Source organism: Ursus arctos, unplaced genomic scaffold (assembly GCF_023065955.2).
Source record: "Ursus arctos isolate Adak ecotype North America unplaced genomic scaffold, UrsArc2.0 scaffold_13, whole genome shotgun sequence".
NCBI lineage: Eukaryota > Metazoa > Chordata > Mammalia > Carnivora > Ursidae > Ursus > Ursus arctos.
This window is the reverse complement of record NW_026622797.1, coordinates 66,202,701-66,224,742: the sequence shown is the minus strand read 5'-3', so window position 1 is coordinate 66,224,742 and position 22,042 is coordinate 66,202,701. Positions and strand designations below refer to the sequence as shown.

The 22,042-nt window shown below is 37.1% G+C and overlaps 1 protein-coding gene across 2 annotated transcripts in view; it reads right to left on the bottom strand.

Moving 5' to 3' along the window:
- Positions 1-21,439, bottom strand: part of MAP3K7 (mitogen-activated protein kinase kinase kinase 7) — a 71,324-nt gene extending 49,885 nt beyond the window's left edge. The window contains exons 1-5 of one of the 2 annotated variants that reach the window (XM_026511800.4): positions 20,964-21,439; positions 7,094-7,204; positions 4,336-4,401; positions 3,798-3,843; positions 2,752-2,890 (exon numbers count right to left, since the gene is read on the bottom strand). In XM_026511800.4, the coding sequence (XP_026367585.1) occupies positions 2,752-2,890; positions 3,798-3,843; positions 4,336-4,401; positions 7,094-7,204; positions 20,964-21,083 (482 nt within the window). In that variant the 5' untranslated portion in view covers positions 21,084-21,439. The remainder of the gene's footprint in view (positions 1-2,751; positions 2,891-3,797; positions 3,844-4,335; positions 4,402-7,093; positions 7,205-20,963) is intronic. The other variant, XM_026511799.4, reaches the window with a different exon arrangement.
- Between the last annotated feature and the right edge of the window lie 603 nt (positions 21,440-22,042).

Here is a 22,042-nt window from a genome sequence, read left to right as displayed (position 1 = left end):
AGATTTCCAGAAAACTTTCTGAACTTAAGATTCTGATTTTCCTAGGTGCTATATTACCCAAGTGTACTCACCAAGTAGTATACCCTTACTTAGGTTTTCCTCTTGATGACAAACAGAAATAAAGATAAGCTGTACCATCACACTGTAGTAATATTCAATAGCAGTATATGGGGTTCTCTGAAATTATAATTTTTATAATTTTTTTTTTTTAAGATTTTATTTATTTATTAGACAGAGATAGAGACAGGGGGAATGGGAGAGGAAGAAGCAGGCTCATAGTGGAGGAGCCTGATGTGGGGCTCGATCCCAGAACGCCGGGACCACGCCCTGAGCCGAAGGCAGACGCTTAACCGCTGTGCCACCCAGGCGCCCCTAATTTTCATAAATTCTTTGTACATAATTTTATACTAAAATTCTAACTTGAGAGATTATTTAGAAAGTTTCTTTTTAGTCCAACATGACTAGGATAAACCAGATAAACTACTATACACATCTCCTATGATAACTGAAGTGCAAAGAATGCTAAATGCAATTTACCTGTACATGTACTTGAGCAAAAAATTTCCTGTTTTACTGTTCTTGTTCCAGCTCTAACTGCTCTTTACCCAAGGAAAGAACTGTAACTGGTTTTCCTTGTTTCATCTTGGTAGATTCAAGATAATTTTTTCTGAATAACTTTTATATTATTATTACTTTAATTAGCACTCCTTCACTAAGATTTTAATAGGTCACCAGCCATGAGTGACATTCAAAGCTCACTGAAATATGAACCTAAACGATCTTTGTAGGCTTACGTTCATATAGCTGGGACCAAAAACACACTTTTATTTCTGAAATGTATGCAAATGAACCTGCAAAAGATGAAAATAGGGGCACAAGCACAAGTTGATATTACATAAAATACCTAACCAAATCATCAGGTGCCTTGTTTATATGCCATTCTGAAGAATTCTTCCTGACCACAGAATCCACAGGTTTTCCAGTGACAGTAACATAGTATGTGTGCTTGTCTATACAATTATATATGAAAACATAGCCATTCCGAAGAATTTTCTTTTTCCCAGTACATTCTGAAAAACCAATTCTAACTCTAAAGCCCAGTTTGTATACTGGATGTCCCAAAGACAATTTGCAATACTACAGAATGAGTGCAACCCATAAGGATGCCCAAGAGGAATGAATGATCTAAGCCAGACTTCTGTAAATATACTGATGGGATTTATTAGCAAAAGGGGGTCCATATCTACAAATGATTTTAGTAGGACATGACTGGTCTAAGTAGGTTGGTTAAAATAAATATAATATTTATGGATTTATGGGGTATGGGTAGATGGAGAATAAAGGTAGTCATTTTATATAATTATGGAATAGAAAAGATGTTGGAAAACTGAAAAGACTTCCTTTTGTGAGATATTTTCATGTATATTGTTTAACAATAGTCAGTTATTTCAAAGCCAAAGTAAGACCTAATGCAGAAGAAAAGGGATACTTCTGAGAGTTCCACCTGATACTTTCTGGCTCTTCCAGGAAAAAGATGCTTTGTATCTGATGCTTGCCTATATCTTTTGAATCAATAGTCAATTTGTTCCTGGATAAGAGCTATGATTCTCATGAATTTGTTTTGATAACTCAGCTGTGTGTTAAGAAGAGCAAAAGAGGACTCAATTTTCATAAAAAGGAAAAAAAAGACAAAGTGATGTCTTCTTCACTAACCAAGATAGGTAGCTAAGGCAATAGCCTCAAGGAGTCAAGTTAAAAAAATAAAAGTGTCATGAATCTGGATCTTAAATATTATTTGACCAGGGACCTGGGGAAAGAGAAATCAGTTTAAGCCTGAGAGTAGAAATAAGGTATACTAGTGAGAACAGACATTCCAAGAGCTGAGACCTATGTAGAATGTATCAGATTAGACATGAGAGTGACGAGTTGTACCCAGAAGGGACACTTTAATGCTACCTGTATCAAGAGAATGCAATACTTAAGACTCATTTCCTAGGGGAAACCTCTTGTATGAGGACTGATGTGGTGCCGGGGGGAGTAGGGAGAGAGAATGGCATTTGGACTTTTTTCACTCTGTTCACAAGTGGATAAAGAAGAAAAAAAAATCAGAGAGAAAAGGGGACAATACCACATGTATGTTTTAATTGAGTACCTATGCAAACAAAAACCCCTCAAAATTTCATCCTTTTAAAGTACTCATTTAGGGAGTTTTGAAGTTCTTTCAAAGTCCTAGGATCCTTAATATGAAGAAATCCAGAATACTTTCATTTTCTACCCAGATGCCAGAAATGTCCTTTTACCTTCCCCTAAAATGGCAAATCATAACCGCTTTATAAATTTTTGTAGGATGTCTACTACATGTGGTCATTGTACTAGCTATTAGGAATATAGCGGGGGAATAAGACAAACTTGTCTCTGCTCTTTCGGAACGGGCTGTCTGGGGGCAGCAACATATACAACAGGCACAAAATAAGATTTATAGGCTAACCAATTGTAGAAGTATGCCAATCTATGGCAAGAGTTATTCACATAAAAATTTGACTAAAATAAAAATCCTACTAAAGACAACATTTTAAAATGCAAGCTTAGATAAATGACTAAATAATGAAGGTGAGTTAAAAATAAACACTCTCAAACAAGCCCAAAGGCAATAAAAAAGAGAAAGTCAGTGCAACAATTAGCTTGAATTAGGAAGTGGGTAAAGGTTGGAGGGGGAGAGACAGAGACAGACACCACACTATTAGAACTTACTTTGGTGGTTTCAGGTCCCTGTGAATTAGAGCTTTGGGTTGCATGCTGTGAAGATAAGCCACTCCTTGGGAACACTGTAAACACCAACTCATTGCATGGGCAGCAGTGTAATATGGCAATGGTTCAGCACCATGCAGCACTGCAAAAGAAAGGCACAAACTAAAAAGAACTTTATTGCATATAACAGAAGATACAAGGTGAATGCGAGCACTATTGGAATACATGACTGGGTATTTTTCTACACATGCTCCCATCAGTCCTGCTTTTAATTCTTTTCTAAATACAGAGATGGAAAGATCTAATAATTTCAAATGGGTAACTACCGCATAAGTACCTAAAATGTAATAATACTTCTATTAACTGTTATACTACACCCACTCTAGCAAAATTAATAGACATTACTAAACTTTTCCACATTGACAGAATCTTTCACACAATATAAATTATAAGCAATGTGATGGCATACTACCATAAGATACAGAGAAGTAGTACAAAAAGAAATAAAACAAGGTGTACCAGCATGTTTACAATTATGCTTTCTACAACAGCTAAAAACTAGAAATAGTTCAACCAAGTAAGACAATGGAGTTTTAGAGATACCCATTAATAATGATGAACACATGGGCAGGAAATATAAATAAAAATCTAAATAAAATGTTAACTTAAAAAATAAAATGCAACCATTTATTTTATATAAATGCAATGATTAATATATTTACTATATGCTTGGTGTTTCTTAAGAGTGAAAAAGTTAGCTCTGTTCTATAAAAATAACTAAATGACCTAGTTTCTTTCATTGTTATAATTAAAATGTTTTGTGAAGTGAGTTTTCACAATTTTATTTTTTGTAAAGAGAGCAAATTAAGCTGAATGAAATGGAAGAAAGTATGGTTAAAGAGTTCTCAAATGAGGAGGCTCAAAGCTGAGAGGGCAAAAAGAAAAACATTAAAAGTATGAAGATATTTCATTAAATAACTAACAGTGTATATTAAAAGCTTTTCAATGAATTTACTCTACTAGATAAAGACAGGTCTAATGACACTCACCATTATATAAAGAGCCCCCTTCAGCATATTCCATCACAAGACACACCTGAAAGAAACATATGTCAGTATAATTAACCACAGGGCTATACCATCTTAGGTGACTTGACAGATAATGGAGTTCAATCTTTAATTTTATAAATGCGTTAAAAATTATTCTTTTAGTCCCCACTACGTGAATGGTACTAAGGGAAAAAGAAGGGGATCTATGATCTAAGGCCTTGTCTTGTAGGGGCCCATTGTCTAAGAGTGGAGGTGTATGTAAAAACATAATTGCAAGACCTCTGAGAACTTTCTCCAGGGCTGGGTAGATGCTGTCACAGAATGTCATAAGCCTTGTAAGATGAAGTCAGTGGATAAGACCACCCAAGAGAACTCCTCCAATATACTGTGTTGCTAACAGACTAAAAACAAATACATGAAGTGTAATTTTTTAAAAAGTAATGTAACAGATCAAAATAGCTTCATAAACTACACACCTGCAAACATTTACTTTGTCAATGCTTATAGACAGGTGACAATGAAAAAGTGACAAACTTACTGGATTCAAGCAGGCTCCATATAGCTTTACAATATTAGGATGGTTCACACGGGATAACTGTCGAAGCTGTAACAAATCAAGGTGTCTTTTAAAAGATGCTAACTTTTGAGGAATTGATTTCACAGCATCATTAGAATTTCAGCGTGTACAAAACATTAGTTTAATCATTCAACAATCATTATTCACTATGTAGCAGGCACTGTGGTCATAAATACCTGCCCAGAATGGTAAGGATTCCCTGCCCTAGAGCTCTCACACTTTACATGGGAGACAGACAAATAATTAAGGCAAAATGCAAAGTGCTTGTAAGAGGAGCTATGAACAAGCCATAATAAGTACAAATAAGAAAAAATAAACTTTAACAAGAAATGTTAAGTAACCATCCCAGAGACAGCACCGAGCTTAGTGATCCAAGGCACAAGAAGCTATGTCACCGTCATCACCTTCAGGGCTAAGGCTGCATGGTCTTCCTAACTCTGTGCCAGGCCCTGGTGGGCACTTTAGAGATACTGTATAATTCTCACAACTCTGCAAGGTAGGTATTGCCATTTCTACCTTTAAGGAAAGGGATCTTTAAGATAAGGTTCAGAGAGGGTTAAGTGATCGGCTTAATATCCTACAGCTACCACCTGGGTTTGATCTTTGGTTCATCTGACTTAAAAATCTGTACTCTTTCTGCATATGTGTACTGTCTTCTACTTCCTTCTCCCATCTCTTGAATTGTCTTCTCTCCATTCCCACTATCATTGCCTTAGTAATTCCAACATGAACTGCTACAGTAAGTGTGTTTTCCTAGCTTCCTCCCTACTTCCTAGTGGTAGTACCAGGTACCTATGCAAATAATCTTCCCCAAGCCAATGAATCACATTGAGACCAGTGAGAGGTTTGGCTGTACTGTTTCTCTTGCTCCACACCTCAAACTTCTATTAATGTGTCCCTCCACACTGCACCTTACTCTCTTTCTTCTCTCTTTTCTGTCTTTTCCCCTCTCTTCCTCTTCTCTATATCTTCACTATACTGCTGGCTCATACGAAGTCCACTAAAGTAAACCTTTTTACTATATGCTACTAGAAAGCTGTATTTCTCTACAGTCAACATTTGTGTATTTTCAGTCCTAATACAATAATATCACAATTTATTATATTCACTTATTATACATAAAAATATACTTATTATATTTCATCTTCTAAAGGTTTAGCACTGAGCTTCAGACAGCTGATTATTTAAGCATTTATTTCTGCTCCTTCCCCAAATCCCACCATTAAATGCCCATTAAAGGCATTTTTTCAAGGCACAAACTCAGAAGGATGAAGAGAATGTGAAATGAGAAAACAGCACACATTTTTGGAAGTTGGAAAGCAAATGATTAGCAATAGCTGACACAGCAGATCTAAAAAAAAAATGAGAAAGAGTGAGCAGAAATGAGATTAATCTCCTAAAACCTCCAAAGGGTTGGGAGTGGTGGTAGTACCAGGTACCTCTGCAAATAAGCTAACGAAGGAACAGAGAGGTTAGCTGAAAGGCAGACCAGATTCCCTCCCTTCCTGACTTCAGTTTAGTGACTGCCTCTTTATCACCCAAACATTTAGAGGTTGATTCTTTGATAAAACGAAGAGTCCCTGGATTGGGTGATACCAAACAAAACTAAGGGATAAACTCAAAGTAGTTGCCTCTGAGAAGCAGAAAAGTTGATGGGAGGATGGTCTGGGGATTAAAGTTTTTAAAATAAGACTATGTGGAGAACTATTTGACGATCTGAATTACCTGTACATATAACCTTAATAAAATTTTTTTAATCCAAGCTATTAATCTTTTTGACTCCTAGTTCCTAGCATTTAACACATACGCTTTTAGCTAGTTTTGTGGAAGTGCCAATGCACTTTTAGACCTTATCTAAACCATAAACAAAAATCACGAATAAGACAAGGATGAGACCATTCTTGGAGCATACTACCAGACATCATCTTTTCTTCATGAGGACCCCAAACTATCAGCATCTCTCAATTCATCCAATTAATTACAAAAATCCACTTCATTGTTACCCAACTAAGTTTTCATTCTCCATATTATATATTAAAAATATCATAAAGTATACTTGCAAATTATAATTAAATACAATCAGATATAAATTCAGAAAGGTTTGTATGTTAAAGACCACTTATCCATTGGCCAATGAGAAAAAAAACCCCACTAATTTAAGGAACTACTGTGATCTAATACACAAAATAGTACAAAACTAATAAAGAATAAATCTGACAATATAAGTACTATTGATTATTGAATTCTCCATCATCGAATCTATGAGAACAGAGTTGTAGATTTTCATGGTAAATGAGAAAAAAAAATCAAATTTGAAATTATTTCCCTGTAAAGTGATCTCATTTGAATTTCTAAAAATAGTCACAAATGAATGCATAAAATTTCCCTTCTTAATTTTAGATAATGGGAGAGAATGCCATTTCTTCTCTATTTTAAAATTTAAATCCTATGCCTTGAAATAGATATGAATTACACGGCTGAGACTGTATTTTAATTCAGGGATGAATTCATTTATGTAGCTGAGTCTTTTCCCCCCAATTTTTAATCAGAATTAAGAGTGTGAATGAAAAATGTTTCTACAGCATTAGCTTTGGTTCAACCAAACTGTTGAGGTTCAAGTATACAGAGAAATGACAATTGGGAAACAACTTTTTCATAATATTAAATTCACAGAGTATCTTAGGTGAACAATTACACATTAAAAAACATCTCGACTTACCTCTACAATAAAAGCTTTCCTCTCAGATTCACTTTCTATTTGTTTAATAGCAACATCTTTTGCTCTCCACTTAGCTTTGCAAACCACTCCAAAGGCTCCTCTTCCAACAACCTGAGTTAAAACAAAACAAAAAACAAACACCCATGAGAAGCAGAAATAAATAGATCCAGCCCAACATATAACACTGAAGCCGACTTGAAAGGCTTATTAAAAGATTTTAAAAAATCATCACTCTCTGGATTTGCCACTGAGCAAGTATAAAGTTTCATTAACGTGAGAAAATAATGAAATGAACTTATTTCTATCTTTGAACATTTATGATCTAGACATCTCTTCATTGTCAGGTAAAACCAAAACAACAAACAACAAAGACTCCTGGAGCAAGAAAACAAATTAAAACAAGCAAGATGAATGAGAGGATAGAAAGATGGTAACTGGGAAAATAAGTATAAAAAGCAAGAACATACAATCAACGTTTTAAGCTATCATATTCATGAAATTAAAAATAGCTTTTGAATAATTCAGTAGTGGTATGAAACGGAGGTGAAAGGATAAAAATACAGATGATAAAAACTGGCCACTGTGAAGCCAAACAAAACATGGTATCACCTATACAACAGAATACGTTCATCAAGAGAAAGAAATGAACGACTAATTGATACATGCTACAACATGGATGAACCTCAAATGCACTATGCTAAGTAAAAGAAGCTAGACACAAGAAACCACATACCACATATCACCTATCAATGATTCCATTGATATGAAACGTCCAGAAAAGGCAAATCCATAGAGACAGAAAATAGATCAGTGGTTGCTTGGAACCAACAGTGAAAACTGGGATTAACCGTAAATGGGCAGGGCAGAATGATTATTACCAAGGGGATGAAAATGTCTGAAAACTGATTCATGGTGACAGTTGCATAACTTGGCAAATTTGTACGAATGACTAAACAGTTCAAATGGGTGAATTTTATGATATGTAAAATATCTCATTAAAGTTATTGCTGAAAGTTATAAAATAAAGATTGGCCATGTATTGTATTACTGTTGACAGCTAAGTGATGGGTACCTCATGAGTTCACTGCTCTCTCACGCTATGCCTTCCACTTTCACAAATGTTTGAAATTTGCCATAATATAAAATCAACAAAAGAATAGCTTTTGATCCTTGTAAAACAAAATCATTAGATTTTTTATCACTGTAAAGGATCTTAGTTAAGTGTCATCTACTCCATTTTTTCAGCTTCCAATGTACCTTGTGTCTATGCTTTTTCCTTAAGTGAAAAACCTACCTCTCTATACATCCCTCATTTATGATGTACTTTCTATGTAGTGCTTTACATACATTATCTCATTTATACAACCATAGGAGACTGGTACTAATGCTATTCTTATTTTATGGATAAGGCACCTAGTTTTAAAGAAATAAAATAACTTGCCCAAGACTGTATTAGTAAAGAGCAAGCACAGTTTGACGCCAGAGAGTTTAACATCAGAATGTTAAGGATCCTAATATATATATCTATATATATTAATAATATCTCTATTCTATGTCAGAAAAGTACCAGTTATTTTTCCTTGGAGGAGGAGTTTTCACTTTAGACAGATTTACAAGAAGAAATCCCTGGGCACAAAGCTCTTCTGTAACAAAGCTGGCTATAGCTAGGGTGGTCAACTACCAGGACAGTAGCCGTAAACTGGGATGTATGGCCACTCTAGCCACAGCTCAAATTCTATTTCATACATTACACAAAGCAGTATGGACATTTCTCATGTTAAATAATGTATAAAACTACCCAAATGGTTAACCATGTGCCATTTACTGAATGTTTACCATGTGCCAGGTACTATTCTATGCATTTTTCATGCCTTAAGACATTCTCCTCTATTTTATTTTTTGTCATCTCTAAGTGTTTACGTTTTTAATTTTAATTCCAGAATAGTTAACATACAGTGTTGTATTAGTTTCAGGTATACAATATAGTAATTCAACAATTCTATACGTTATTCAGTGCTCATTATGATAAGTGTACTCTTTAATCCCCATCACCTATTTCATCCATCCCCTCCTTCCACCTCCCCGCTGGTAATCATCTGTTTGTTCTCTATAGTCAAGATTCTGTTTCTTGGTTTGTCTTTTTAGTTTTCCTTGGTTCCTTTGTATTGTTTCTTAAATTCCACATATAAGTGAAACCATATAGTATTTGTCTTTGACTGACTTATTTTGCTTGGCATAATACTCTCTGACTATATCCAGCTATATACACATTGTTGCAAATGGCAAGATTTCATTCTTTTTTATGGCTGAATAATATTCCTGTGTGTGTGTTTTGTGTGTGTGTGTGTGTGTGTGTGTGTGTGTATGTACACACACTACATCATCTTTATCCATTTGTCCGTCGATGGACACTTGGGCTACTTCCATATCTTGGCTATTGTAAATAATGCTGCAATAAACGTAGAGGGTGTGTGTATCCCTTTGAATTAGTGTTTTCATAGTTTTTGAGTAAATACCCAGTAGTGCAATTACTGGATCACAGGTTATTTTTAACTTTTTAAAGAACTGTCTTCCACAGTGGCCATACTGGTCTGCATTCCAACCAACAGCACAGGAGGGTTCGTTTTTCTCCACATCCTCACCAACACTTGCTGTTTCTTGTTGTTTTTGATATTAGCCACTCTGACAAATGTGAGGTGATATCTTATTTGAGTTTTGCATAGAATTTCTCTGATAATGCGTGATGTCGATCAGATTTTCATGTGTCTGTTTGGCCAGCTGTATGTCTTCTTTGGAGAAATGTCTGTTCGTGTCTTTGGCCCATTTTTTAATTCGGTTGTTTTTGGGTGTTGAGTTATATCTCTTGTAAGGGAAGAAACCAACATCAGTCATTCGCACTAGTCATCCAATTACTTTAACATGAATGGCTAAACCTTGCACCATCAGAGTAAGGAAAAGAGCACATCCAGGCTCTAAAACCCAACAGACTTGAGTTTGAATACAGGTTCTGTCCACCTATCAGCTATTAATGCTGGAGAGATTAACATCTCTGCGATTCTGTTTTCTCAAGAGTAAAAGGGAGATGCTTACAGTGTCCTCAGTGATATCTACAGGGTTCATAAGAAAGCCAAAGCCATGCATTTTCTTAAATCCTACAAAAGAGTAAGTGCTTAGAGTTGGGTTCGAATCAGTGTAAGGAGTTATATTACTCATTTCTCTCACAATTAGCCATGATGAATAGCAAACAGGTCCTGAAACAAATTTCAACTTTATGGAAACATTAGTCTAAGAAAGTACGGAAGGAAACCAGACTATTGATATTACTATGAAATTATGATCATGAATTTAAAATATTCTTCAACCATGTATTTAAAAATACCTCAAAGCAACAGGTACTTAGTAGGTCTCCTCCTGTTTCATTTTCCTATTCTCAGGAACGTCCATGCAGGAATTCCAAACATTACATGTGTGGATCATTCACGTGTCACAAAACTGTTGGGTGTTATATGACTAGCTGTGATGCACAAGTGCCATCTAGTGCTGAGATAATGGCTGAGTCTGAGTTTTCTTTTTTTTTTTAAAGATTTTATTTATTTATTTGACAGAGATAGAGACAGCCAGAGAGAGAGGGAACACAAGCAGGGGGAGTGGGAGAGGAAGAAGCAGGCTCATAGCGGAGGAGCCTAATGTGGGGCTCGATCCCATAACGCCGGGATCACGCGCTGAGCCGAAGGCAGATGCTTAACCGCTGTGCCACCCAGGCGCCCCTGAGTCTGAGTTTTCAACTTAAAATCATGGTAACAAAATGTGGACAAATGAGGACGTGATAAACTTTCCTCCAGTTGCTTAAGAAAACAATTTTTTGGGACACTTTGAAATATAAAACAGGCATATTCATGTAAGATGAGAGCCCATGGCTTTAAGAAGCCTTCACTTGTTTTAGGTATGTAAGATACCTCACATATACAGTGAAACAAGATACAAAATGATAGTAAAGAAAGTATAAGATACCTAAGGTATACATAAACTGAAATGCACAATAAAAAAAAGATAATTGCTATGAATTCAAAGGAGTGACGTTAGAAGCACAGAATCAATGCTTAAAGAACTAAATTTCTGTGTATCGAATGATTCTGATCACCAGTTCCAATGAAGGAGACTTTCTCCACACCACCAAGTAATGCTCAGATACCAGCTGAATTATCTTATAATTCAATTCAATTCTGACACTATCTACTTGGACATAGCATCAGATCCTGCAGGTTAAGGACTCAGTTCTATAAGAATGCCCCTTCCTCCCACAACTACAGATGCCAGTCACAAGCCCAGGTATCACTTGTGCTTCTGACTAATGCCTACCCATTGGAGGTTCCAATGACTCCCTCCTTGGGTTCACTGAATTCGCTAGAGTGGCTCACAAAATTCAAACATTTTACTTACTAGATTACCAGTTTATTATAAAAGGATATAACTCAGGAACCGCCAGATGGAAGAGAACCATAGTGTAAGGTATGCGGAAAGGGTGCAGAGCTTCCATGAGCTCTCCTGGCAAGCCACTCTCCTAGCACCTCTATGTGTTCACCAACCTGGAAGTTCTCCAAACACTGTTCTTTTGGGTTTTTATAGAGGCTTCATTAGACAGGTATGACTGACTAAATCTTTAGTTACTGGCAAGTGATCTGACTTCCAGCCCCTCTCCCCTCCTCGGAGGTTGGGGGATGGGACTGAAAGTTCCAACCTTCTAATCACAAAGTAGGTTCTCCCAGCCCCAGCCCTAATCCTTTGGTAGGGTTCAAAAGTAGCCTCATTAACATAACAACATGAGAGAGAGAGAGAGAGAGAGAAGTAAATGGACATTTTTATATCTCTCTTCACTTAGGAACATCTGAGAGTTTTGGGAGCTGTGAGCCAGAACTGTGAAAAAGGCCAAATATATATAAGAAATATACATTTGGCTATTCAGAATGCAATATCAAAAAACCTCCCATTTTTTCCAAAAGGCATAAATGTAGGGGACATTAAAAGTAACAAGAAAAAAAATAAAAAACTGACTTTGTGAGGTAGAGAAATAATTCAAGACAAAAAACAACAGTGTTAAAATATTTTTTTTAAAATACTTCACAGCTGAAGTGAGCCAAAGGTGAGTCTATGATGGTGGCTAAAGAAACACCCCATTCCCTTCAGATATAGGCTTAAGGATTCAGGATAGGTTTAGGGATTTGAGGGCAAAAAGGACTTTTCCCTCCCACTTCTCAAAGAGATTCCTAAAAGAGGGCAGCCTCATGCAGCTTAGCTAACAAGGGAAGCTACAGATGATTGAGAATGCAAGGGAGATAGACAAAGGGAGCCCCTACTCAGGTTCTCTCAGCCCAAGAGAACAAGGAAATGATATAAAAAACTCTTGCCAAGAGAAAAGTGAGGCAACTGAAAATTAAGAGTTTTCTGAACTGCTGAAAGGAGGCTGTTGTAGAGCAAATTGCTGGAACCTGTATCACAGGCTGTGGGGATGGTAGATAACTCAAATACAGGGATAACTCAAATACAGAGTTTAGCTGAGTTTTGGAGAATCAATGAAAGCCAAAGGGGAAAGGCCTAGTCAGTAAACAAGAGAGAAATAAGTAAGTTCGCCTCTCAAAAGGGGTAAAGGTGAGGTTCATGCCAAGAGAATAATGAACTTCATTTGTTTACTCCTTACACCAGTATTTTCTGAATGTCTACTATATTAAGCTACCATTTAGGATACCAGAGATACAGCAATAAATAAGATGAAGGCCCTGATCTACATGGAATGTGCTTTTAATTAAGGGGGGGGAGACAGTCAACAGACAAAAAGATGAATGAGAAAAACATCAGACTGCAAAAAAATGCCATGCAGAAAACAAAAAATGAGGATGATAGGACAGAGACTAGTGGAAACTTTGGGATGGACAGAAATGGCAAGGCCATTTGAGGGGGTTACTAACTTGATATCTGAATGATACAGGGAACCAAAGAAAAAACAAATAATGTGAAGGCCCTAAGTGGGGGGAGGAATAACACCTCACACCCTATTCAACAATATCTGAACTCTATCTGTAGACTAGGTGGTATCGTAGACACACAAAATATAGAAAGCGAACAAAATAAACCATAATCCTTTTTCCTACTGCTTATATTCTTGTGGAGAGAGACAGAGAGGAAGCAAGATATACAAGAAAATACATATATTTTAGTAAATAACAAGTGTGCTAAGAAGAAAAATCTTGTGTGTACACACATGTATGCACTACCTCTCACCACCACCAATTTTAAAAACGGGGTAGTCCTGTAAAGCTGCACTGAGAAAGGTGACATTTTAGTGATGACCTAGAGAAATACCTGGAGGGTTTGGTGTGGGCGGTGCACAGTGGGAGAAGGGAAGAGTGATACAAGATAAGTCTGGAGAGACAGGCAGAGTCTGCATCCTGAATGGCTCTCTGCATCACAAAAAGGAGTTTGGATTTCAGTGTAAGTGAAATGGGAAGCAACAGGAGGAATATAAGAAGGAAAGATGTGATACGATTTTATATTTAAAAAAATCACTCTAGCTCTTACATGGAAAATGGATTGTAGGGAAGCTAGAAAACAGAGAGAGACCAGATAGGAGCCTATTACAGCAGCTCAAGCAAGAGAGAATAGCTGTCAGGACAAAGTTGATGGTAGTGCAGAAAAATGGGCAGATCTGGGATACATTTTATAGGGAGGGTTAAATGAGCTTGTAGAGCACCTGGGTGGCTCAGTTGGTTAACTGTCTGCCTTCGGCTCAGGTCATGATCTCAGGGTCCTGGGATCAACCCTGCATCAGGCTCCTTGCTCAGTGGGGAGTTTGCTTCTTCCTCTCCCTCCACTCCTCCTTCCCTGCTTGAGATTCTTTTTCTCTCTGTCTCAAATTAAAAAGAAAAAAAGGGGGCTTGCTGATGGTCTGTATGCAGACAGGATGGGTGGAGAGGAAGAGATGAATCAAGGATAATGTCTAGATCAGACAACAGTTTAATGAAGGAAAACAAAGAATGGAGCAAGCAGATTTTTTTTTTTTAAAGTAACACATTTAGCAACTAAATAACAGCATTTAGTTGGTTATTTCTAGTCAATCAACTGGGTGAGATTACCAAAAAATAGTATCTAAATACTGGGGCCCGGGAACTGAGTTCTGAAGAACCTCAACATCTAGAACACAGAGGAGAAAGAACCAGCAAAAACTGGGAAGGAACAGTCAACAATGCAGCAGGCAAACCAGAAGAGTGTCAAGAGAAGCCAAGGGAAGACTTCCAAAAAGAAAGCAAATTCAAGAACAGCAAAAGCATTAATTCAATGGCTCTCAAAGTGTGGTCTCTGGATCAAAAGCATCAGCATCACCTGGATATTTGCGAGAAATAGAAATTCTAAGGTTCCAACCCAGAAGTACAGAGTCTGAGGGTTGGCTCTAGCAATCTGTGTTTTAATAAGCTCTTCAGGTGATTCTGGTTTGGGAATGACAACATTAGGCTATATTAAAAACATAATTAACAATGAAATAAGATACTCTGGTGGAAGCCATCACATAGACGAGGGAGTCTTCTTCTGCAGTTGATATTATTTATGAAAGTTTTCCAGAGCACTAAGAGGCCATCTTGGGCAGGAAGAAAGGAAAAGGGGAATTCTTGTGAGCAACACAATGTTTTTCTTCACACATAGTAGGTCAGTAGAAATGAATGGCATAGATGGCAAATTGAGACACATGGGCAACTGAGGTAAACAATGAAAAACCTGATATTCAAACTAAAACACAAGGAAAGGAAGTCACTTTTTACTTACTACCAAATTTCTAATTCAAGTTGACAAATCAAATATGCTCTTTGGATTGCATTCGTATCAGAATACAATAAGTTTATTTGACACATCATTAACAATTATTTTGAATGATTGCTTTCCCCAAAGATCAATTTTCAGCAAGGGTGTAAAAAAGAGAAAACACATCCAAATTATAAGTATCTCCCCCATCACACACACCCATACAAAATGGCAAACCCATAAATAAATATTAGATATTTTTCACAATCCCTCATCTGTAAAAATAGAAGAACAGAGGAATGCAAAGAGGACTTTGGTTTTAAAAGGGAAGTTAATTTAGAAATATTTCCTACTAAACTTATGAATGTTTTCTAAATTAAAATGTCGTTAAATTAATTCTCTTATGATATGCATCTTTCCCCCTGTGGTGTAGTCCTCTTGGTTTTGGGTACACAACTTTAGTTTCATATAGTAAAGCAAATCTAAATGTAATTTTTATATAAAAAATAGAACAGAAAAATATGAGATGGTGTGACTATTTCCATGCAATTAATATTAAAAAACACAAATATCAAAATCAGAATTAATTCCGTGTGTGTGTTTAAAGAAAGCAACTCCCTGAAAAACTCATTTCTTTAGGATGGAAGACTATTCCTTCATCCGAGTCATGTTATTAAAAACAAATGAACAGGGGCGCCTGGGTGGCTCAGTCGTTAAGCATCTGCCTTTGGCTCAGGGTGTGATCCTGGCATTCCGGGATCAAGCCCCGCATCAGGCTCCTCAGCTGGGAGCCTGCTTCTTCCTCTCCCACTCCCCCTGCTTGTGTTCCCTCTCTCGCTGGCTGTCTCTCTCTCAAATAAATAAAATAAAATCTTTAAAAAATAAATAAATAAAAACAAATGAACAAAAAACCCACCTAAACTAAACGGAAAAGGATGCCTGTATGCTCTTAATTTACTATGAAATAATTCTTCTTAATTGTCCCTAATTCACGTTATTTTTAGTTCAGTGACTATAGTTGTCACTTTGATTTGGCCCTGCTCTGTGGACTATGTGAATGGACCCTGGCTATGCTGCCACTTCTCTGGCTAGAAATATGGAACATGACAGAACAAGCATAGATCTTACATTTATTCGTTAGAACTTAGAGCCTCCAACTATTTCAGAACTTAGAGCTTCAATATCTATTAATAAATTGTGGCAGAGTAGAACCGCCATCTGCTGACAAGACAGGCTTGATAACATAAAAGTAAAGCTTTGATTATTCAAACTTACTTTTGAATTTTCACTCAGTCTTTTAAAACCTGCCATAGACATATAACCCAGTTAGTAGGCCTTTCTTTCAAATAATATGCCCATGTCATCTTTTAAGCCACACACACACAATATAAAAGTTATCGTGTGCCTATCTCTTCACTGTGATAACAATTTCAGATTTCTAATGACACCAATGATCATTAAGTTTCATATGGAAGAGTTTATTAATAATTCTGGATATCCACAATTAAATACTGACTAACAAATCTGTAGGTTTTTTCAGGCCACTATAAACAAGGTTTTTCTCCATTGCCCATATACCTCTAGAACTACAAAATATACATCACTGCCAAAGTTTTTTCTATATTTCCCTTTAAAACAAAACCTTTGAGTCCCTATAATGAAGCTTAAGAACATATAAATACTGTAGTGATTATATGTGCCTTGCTCATATTATACTTGAGGTCAACACTGTAGGTCTCCCTTTTAAAATGCAGACATGCCAAATAGGGTCTTTTTAGGATTTTAGTAAAAGCCCACCAATACATGGCTTACTTATAGCATTTGACCCTTTACAGAATTTTTAAAAACCCTGCTAAACAAACATATTTGCTAGGTATAATGGAGTATAACGGAATCGACATTTGGATAGAGAATCAGTTTTCATTTCTAGTGTAAATGCTGCCTTAGCCAAATCACAAACTTACTGCAACCTCTGGTTTTATCACATGCAATATAAAAGAACTGGATGAGCACTAAATCCTCACGATTATGTTGTGATAACTTCAACTACTCATTCAACAAATATTTATAGAAAAACTAGGTGTTACACATTGGTGTAACACGTGTGAATAAGGCACCTTATATTTTGCTGGGGGATACACAATTTTGCTTACTGGTTAAGTGCCACAAAGGATGATAGAACTGATGAAGATCTAGGTTACTCAGGGAAAGTTTACCTAAGGAATAAACATTTGAGGTGGGACTTGGTGAGAGGAGCCAGCCCGTGAAGTTCTTGGGGGAAGAGAATTCTAGGCAGAGGAACTGCAAAGACAATTCACCTCTGTGCCTTTCCCAATCCATGTGCTTACTTTATTCAAAATCTGGTTCTAAACTCTTTTCCATTCAATGAAGTCTTCTGTGATTAACCCTACTTTCTTTTCTTTTCTTTTTTTTAAAGGTACTGCTGCCTGAATGCTTTCTAGAACGAGTGAATTCAAAGTCTTCATGGAGTGGACCTGGACACCAGTAACTTTTTTTTTTTTTTTTTTAAAGATTTTATTTATTTATCTGACAGAGAGAGACAGCCAGTGAGAGAGGGAACACAAGCAGGGGGAGTGGGAAGGGAAGAAGCAGGCTCCCGGCAGAGAAGCCTGATGTGGGGCTTGATCCCGGAACGCTGGAATCACGCCCTGAGCCGAAGGCAGACACTTAACCACTGAGCCACCCAGGTGCCCCTAACCCCACTTTCAAATTACGGCTCCAGTGCTCAGTTTACACTATAGCCACAATTTTAAATTCACGGTTCTGAAAATGTTAATTATTAACTGTTCTGTATTTATTCTAGTCTCACAATAAGTTAAATTTCAAGGAGAGAATCCTAGCATTCTTCTGTTCATCTTCCACAGTACCTTAGCTGTACTGTACACAGAAGAGAATGTTCATTAAATGTTTATGACCAACCACTGTAAAGAAAATCAGTATTTTGTTTCTCTCTTCTCTCTTCAGAATAAGATTTGGTCAGAGTGCTTCACAAAGAACTAAAGCAACACTGTAAATCTAGTAAAAGAGCAACTGACTCATGAGTGAGAAATCTCAAATTCAATTCCCAGCTCTACCCTTTACTTAGAAACGAGGCTTCTGGTAAATCAAACTCTATGACCATTTGTCAATATCCTTAAAATGGGGGTATGTGTCCTGTCTCACCAGGGTTGGTTAGTCACCAACTACATTCCATAAGAGATCATGTAAAGCCTACTGTGGAAACAAAGCAAAAATACTGGAAATAATAAATGTGTTTTCATTTTAGAACTGGAAGACATCTTATATGATCATGTTTAATCCTTCATTCCACATGATAAGTCAGAGACCAATAAAAATTAAATTACCTGCTCAAGGCTATTAAAATATGGTAGAATCAGTATGGCATTCAATTTTTTTAAAATACCCAGCCCAGTACACTTTTTATCACACCACACTGCCTTTATCACTTTTTGCAACCTAGTCTTCAATGTACATACCTCACAATTTACTCTAACATTCTCTTCATTCAGATCCAGAACGGTAAAAACTAGGTGGCTTAAAAAAAAAAAAAGTACCTACATAGATTTCTGAGGCAGAGACCTCACATAATTTGATATCAGAACTGAATTTAGGAAGTGCCGCCCTGCTATTACGGAGTCAAAAGATTAGGAATGTGAGGATTACAATCAGCTGATGCCTTAAAAATATGCATCTACTAAATGCTTACTTGGCCTGTGGTTAGAGTATTTTTCTTACACAATTTCTAACTGAGTCAATACATGCTGCTTCAATTACATTGTTATTTAAAAAATACAAAATATAATTTTATTTATAGACAATGTATTTGTACTATATGAAAACCTAAAAGCAATGTAAAATACTTTTTGTTTCTGGTCATCTTTCTTTGTTCTCTTATTTTTTATTTTAATCTAGAAGCAAAATCTAAGTTGAGAAATAGTTATTAACTGAATGCCTATAGTACACTCTGGATTATATAACACTGTTTTAACGTGTGGAAATGAATGAAATGGGAATTATGTAATGGTTTCAACATCAGAAAGGTCCAAATTCAATCTTTAAAGTGAAAATAAACTGGGTGCTAGAAAATGAAACCTAAACTAGAGAACCAGCTAATGTAAGAAATTTTCACCTGGAAACAAAAATTTAATCCTCAGGAATGTCCTAAGTATACTAACGAAAGGCTGAAACACTATCTAAACTGAAAGAAAAATCTTCAGAAATGTAAAACCATCAGAAGTTAAATGGCTTTCTGGGAAGAGCAGTAAAATGATGAACGTCTTCTCAGTAACTTCCATCCTTCCAAGAAGCAATAATGTAAAATGTTTTAGAAAGTAGTGTGAGAAAATGAAAATGACGGTTGTAAGAATCAAATGATATAAGTCTGTGAAAGCATTTGGTAGACCATGAAGTCCAAGTTATTATTATATAACAATTTGTAGTCTACAAGTACAGCAGTTTGCCACAGAGTAGACGTAAATGCTTATTTAAAAACTTCAATTCTTTTATACTGACTCATTGAATTTTTATTCTTAAAAAAGAAAGTTAGCCATGAAAGCGGATCAACTATCCACTTCTGAAAAAGGAATTTATCATAGCCTCAATAGAAAACACCCCTCCCCCACAAACACAAATAAATTCCCTCCTCTTTTCAAAATATGGGTCCTTCTTTTAGCCACGTGACCTTAAAGAGGGTCACTATTCCTCTCTGTTTCCTAATAGTATCAAGTACCATGTTGGGCGTTTTTATTTTATTGCCTAATAGGAAGTATACAGATAAAATTAAATAGAAATTATTATCCCTGTTTTATCATTGGGGGATAAAGCTATAATGCTCAAAGGAATTAGTTAGGAAACTTGCTTCAAATCACAGAGCTAATAAGTAGTACACCTGATACATTGAACCCTCTAACTCCAAAGGCCTTGTTTATGCTACCTTGTAAAATGAGGCTGTTCTTAATGATTACTTTATGCCATAAAATATGATTAAGGAATCCATTTTTCTTCCAAAACATGCAGAGAAAAATTATTTGTTGAATGATATTTATCTCACTACTTTAGCCTGCCACTGCCTACAAATAATTTTGGATTTTTAAAGTAGAGATAACCTGCTGAAAATCTAACACAGGACACACAGTGTTCTTTATGGCATATATACTGCATTTAGTATTTAGTAAATTTTAAAAATGAAGAATGGTAACTGATAGATACTATTTTCAGCCAAAGCTTTAACACTTTTTAAAGTGTATCTTTAAAATATATAGTTTTTACTTTTCTAAATTTTGTGGTCCTTAGAACAAATCTACTCTGTATATTTGAAAACAGTATATTAAAAGCACATTACTACCTTTCTCTAAAATAACTTATTACAGAACAAAGAATGGATTTGGGCTAACAGCGATTTCTGGTTTGGTGTTATATTGTGGTTGTCACCGAAATCATTAATTATCTCTTCGGAATATGCTACCTTGAAACATTTTTTCATCGTAGTCTACATTACTAATGGTAAAATTTATCCAATTAATCCAACTGAAGGCAGACATTTAATATTATGACTACTCTATCGAACCGGCAAAACTGAGAACCATTCGGTAGCTGGGGAAACACTTTATTTAGACATGATGATATATTTACTTATCAAGCATTTATTGAACACACATTACGTACCAGGCACGGAGCTGTAAGTCGAACATAATACAATCGTTGGCCGTTAAGAACACCAAGTCTCAGTGAACTGAAAATCCAAAACGGCCATGGTCTTTGATGAATTCACTACATACATACATACACACATAGATAAATATATACGTATTCGGTCATCTCAAACAGCAGGATGAGGTGACCGAACTCCAACCACCAGACCAAACCCAAGAGTGCCGAAGGGAGGAAAAAGCAAGCTTCCCCCGAGCATTTGAAGGCAAACTTCCCTCTATACCTAGCCTGTGTGAGGACTCTCGGGTGGACCCGACAGGGCCCAGAGAATCAGAGGGGCCGGGGGAGGCACCTTAAGTGTCGGAACCACGCAAAGGCCGGTTCCGGTGCCCCGGTGCCGGGCCTCACTCACCTCTTCTACCTCGATCTCCTTGTAGTCGATCTCTTCGAAGTTGAGGACTTGGGAGGGGGCTTCGATCATCTCACCGGCCGAAGACGAGGAAGAGGAGGAAGCGGCGGAGGCTGTAGACATGATCCCTCGCGGAGCCCGGGGGGCCCGGGGAGCCTGCCACCCGGACACTCCGGGGGAGACCCACGCCCACCCGCCTCCGGACCGACCTTCAGACTGAAGCCACGGCTATCTGTTGCGGGGACAGGGACAGCGGCAAGAGCCGAGTCCCGGCTCCGCAGCGCTTTCCGCCGCCGGGCCCCGCCCACTGAACTTCCGGTTCCGGCCTGAAATCGGAAATAGGAGGAGGGCTGCGAGCTCAAGAAAGGGGAGGGGAGAATTTTGTGACTGAGACAGGGAAAGGAAGGACAGATTGGGGGTGGGGTGAGGGAGAGTGAGTGGCGAGCTAGGAGCTGTAGAACAAATTTCGCGAGATCTTTATTAAAGGGCCTCAGCATCGGGTGATACCGCGAGAGCTGATGCGCTGACGTAATTAAAATGCGCGAACGGAAGTGGCGCGGAGTACGGCGGAATATTAATACGGTTGGTCGTTCAGAGACTAGCGGGAAAGATAAAAACTAAGGTTTCAACTCCGCTTTGTAAACTGTTTAATGGCTTCGCGCCCTTTTCTGTCAGAGACCTGCGGACGGTTGGGCTAATGTTGGACTAAGTTTTTGTGACGAAGCTTTTCAGTTTCACCTCTAAGCTAAACTGAACTATTTCTTTAAGAAGCCTTGGGAAATGTGTTTCCCTCAATGCGGTGTATGGAAGGAAGCGGTTGCTACTGTTACTTTGAGCCAGTCCCTGATGCTATGAGAGATTCTAAAGAAAATAATACAGAGCGAGCCAACGCATGTAACCTGAATAACACTGTGTAGGCTGAGTGCACACGAACAGAAGTTAATATTAGGTAAGGTAGATATATATAACTTGGCATAACTTGTATTCATCTGAAGTTATGGTTTGTATTAATAGTACTTATCGAGTGCGGAGCACTCAGGTGCTTTACGTTTATAATTTAATCATTAATATCCTTGCAAATT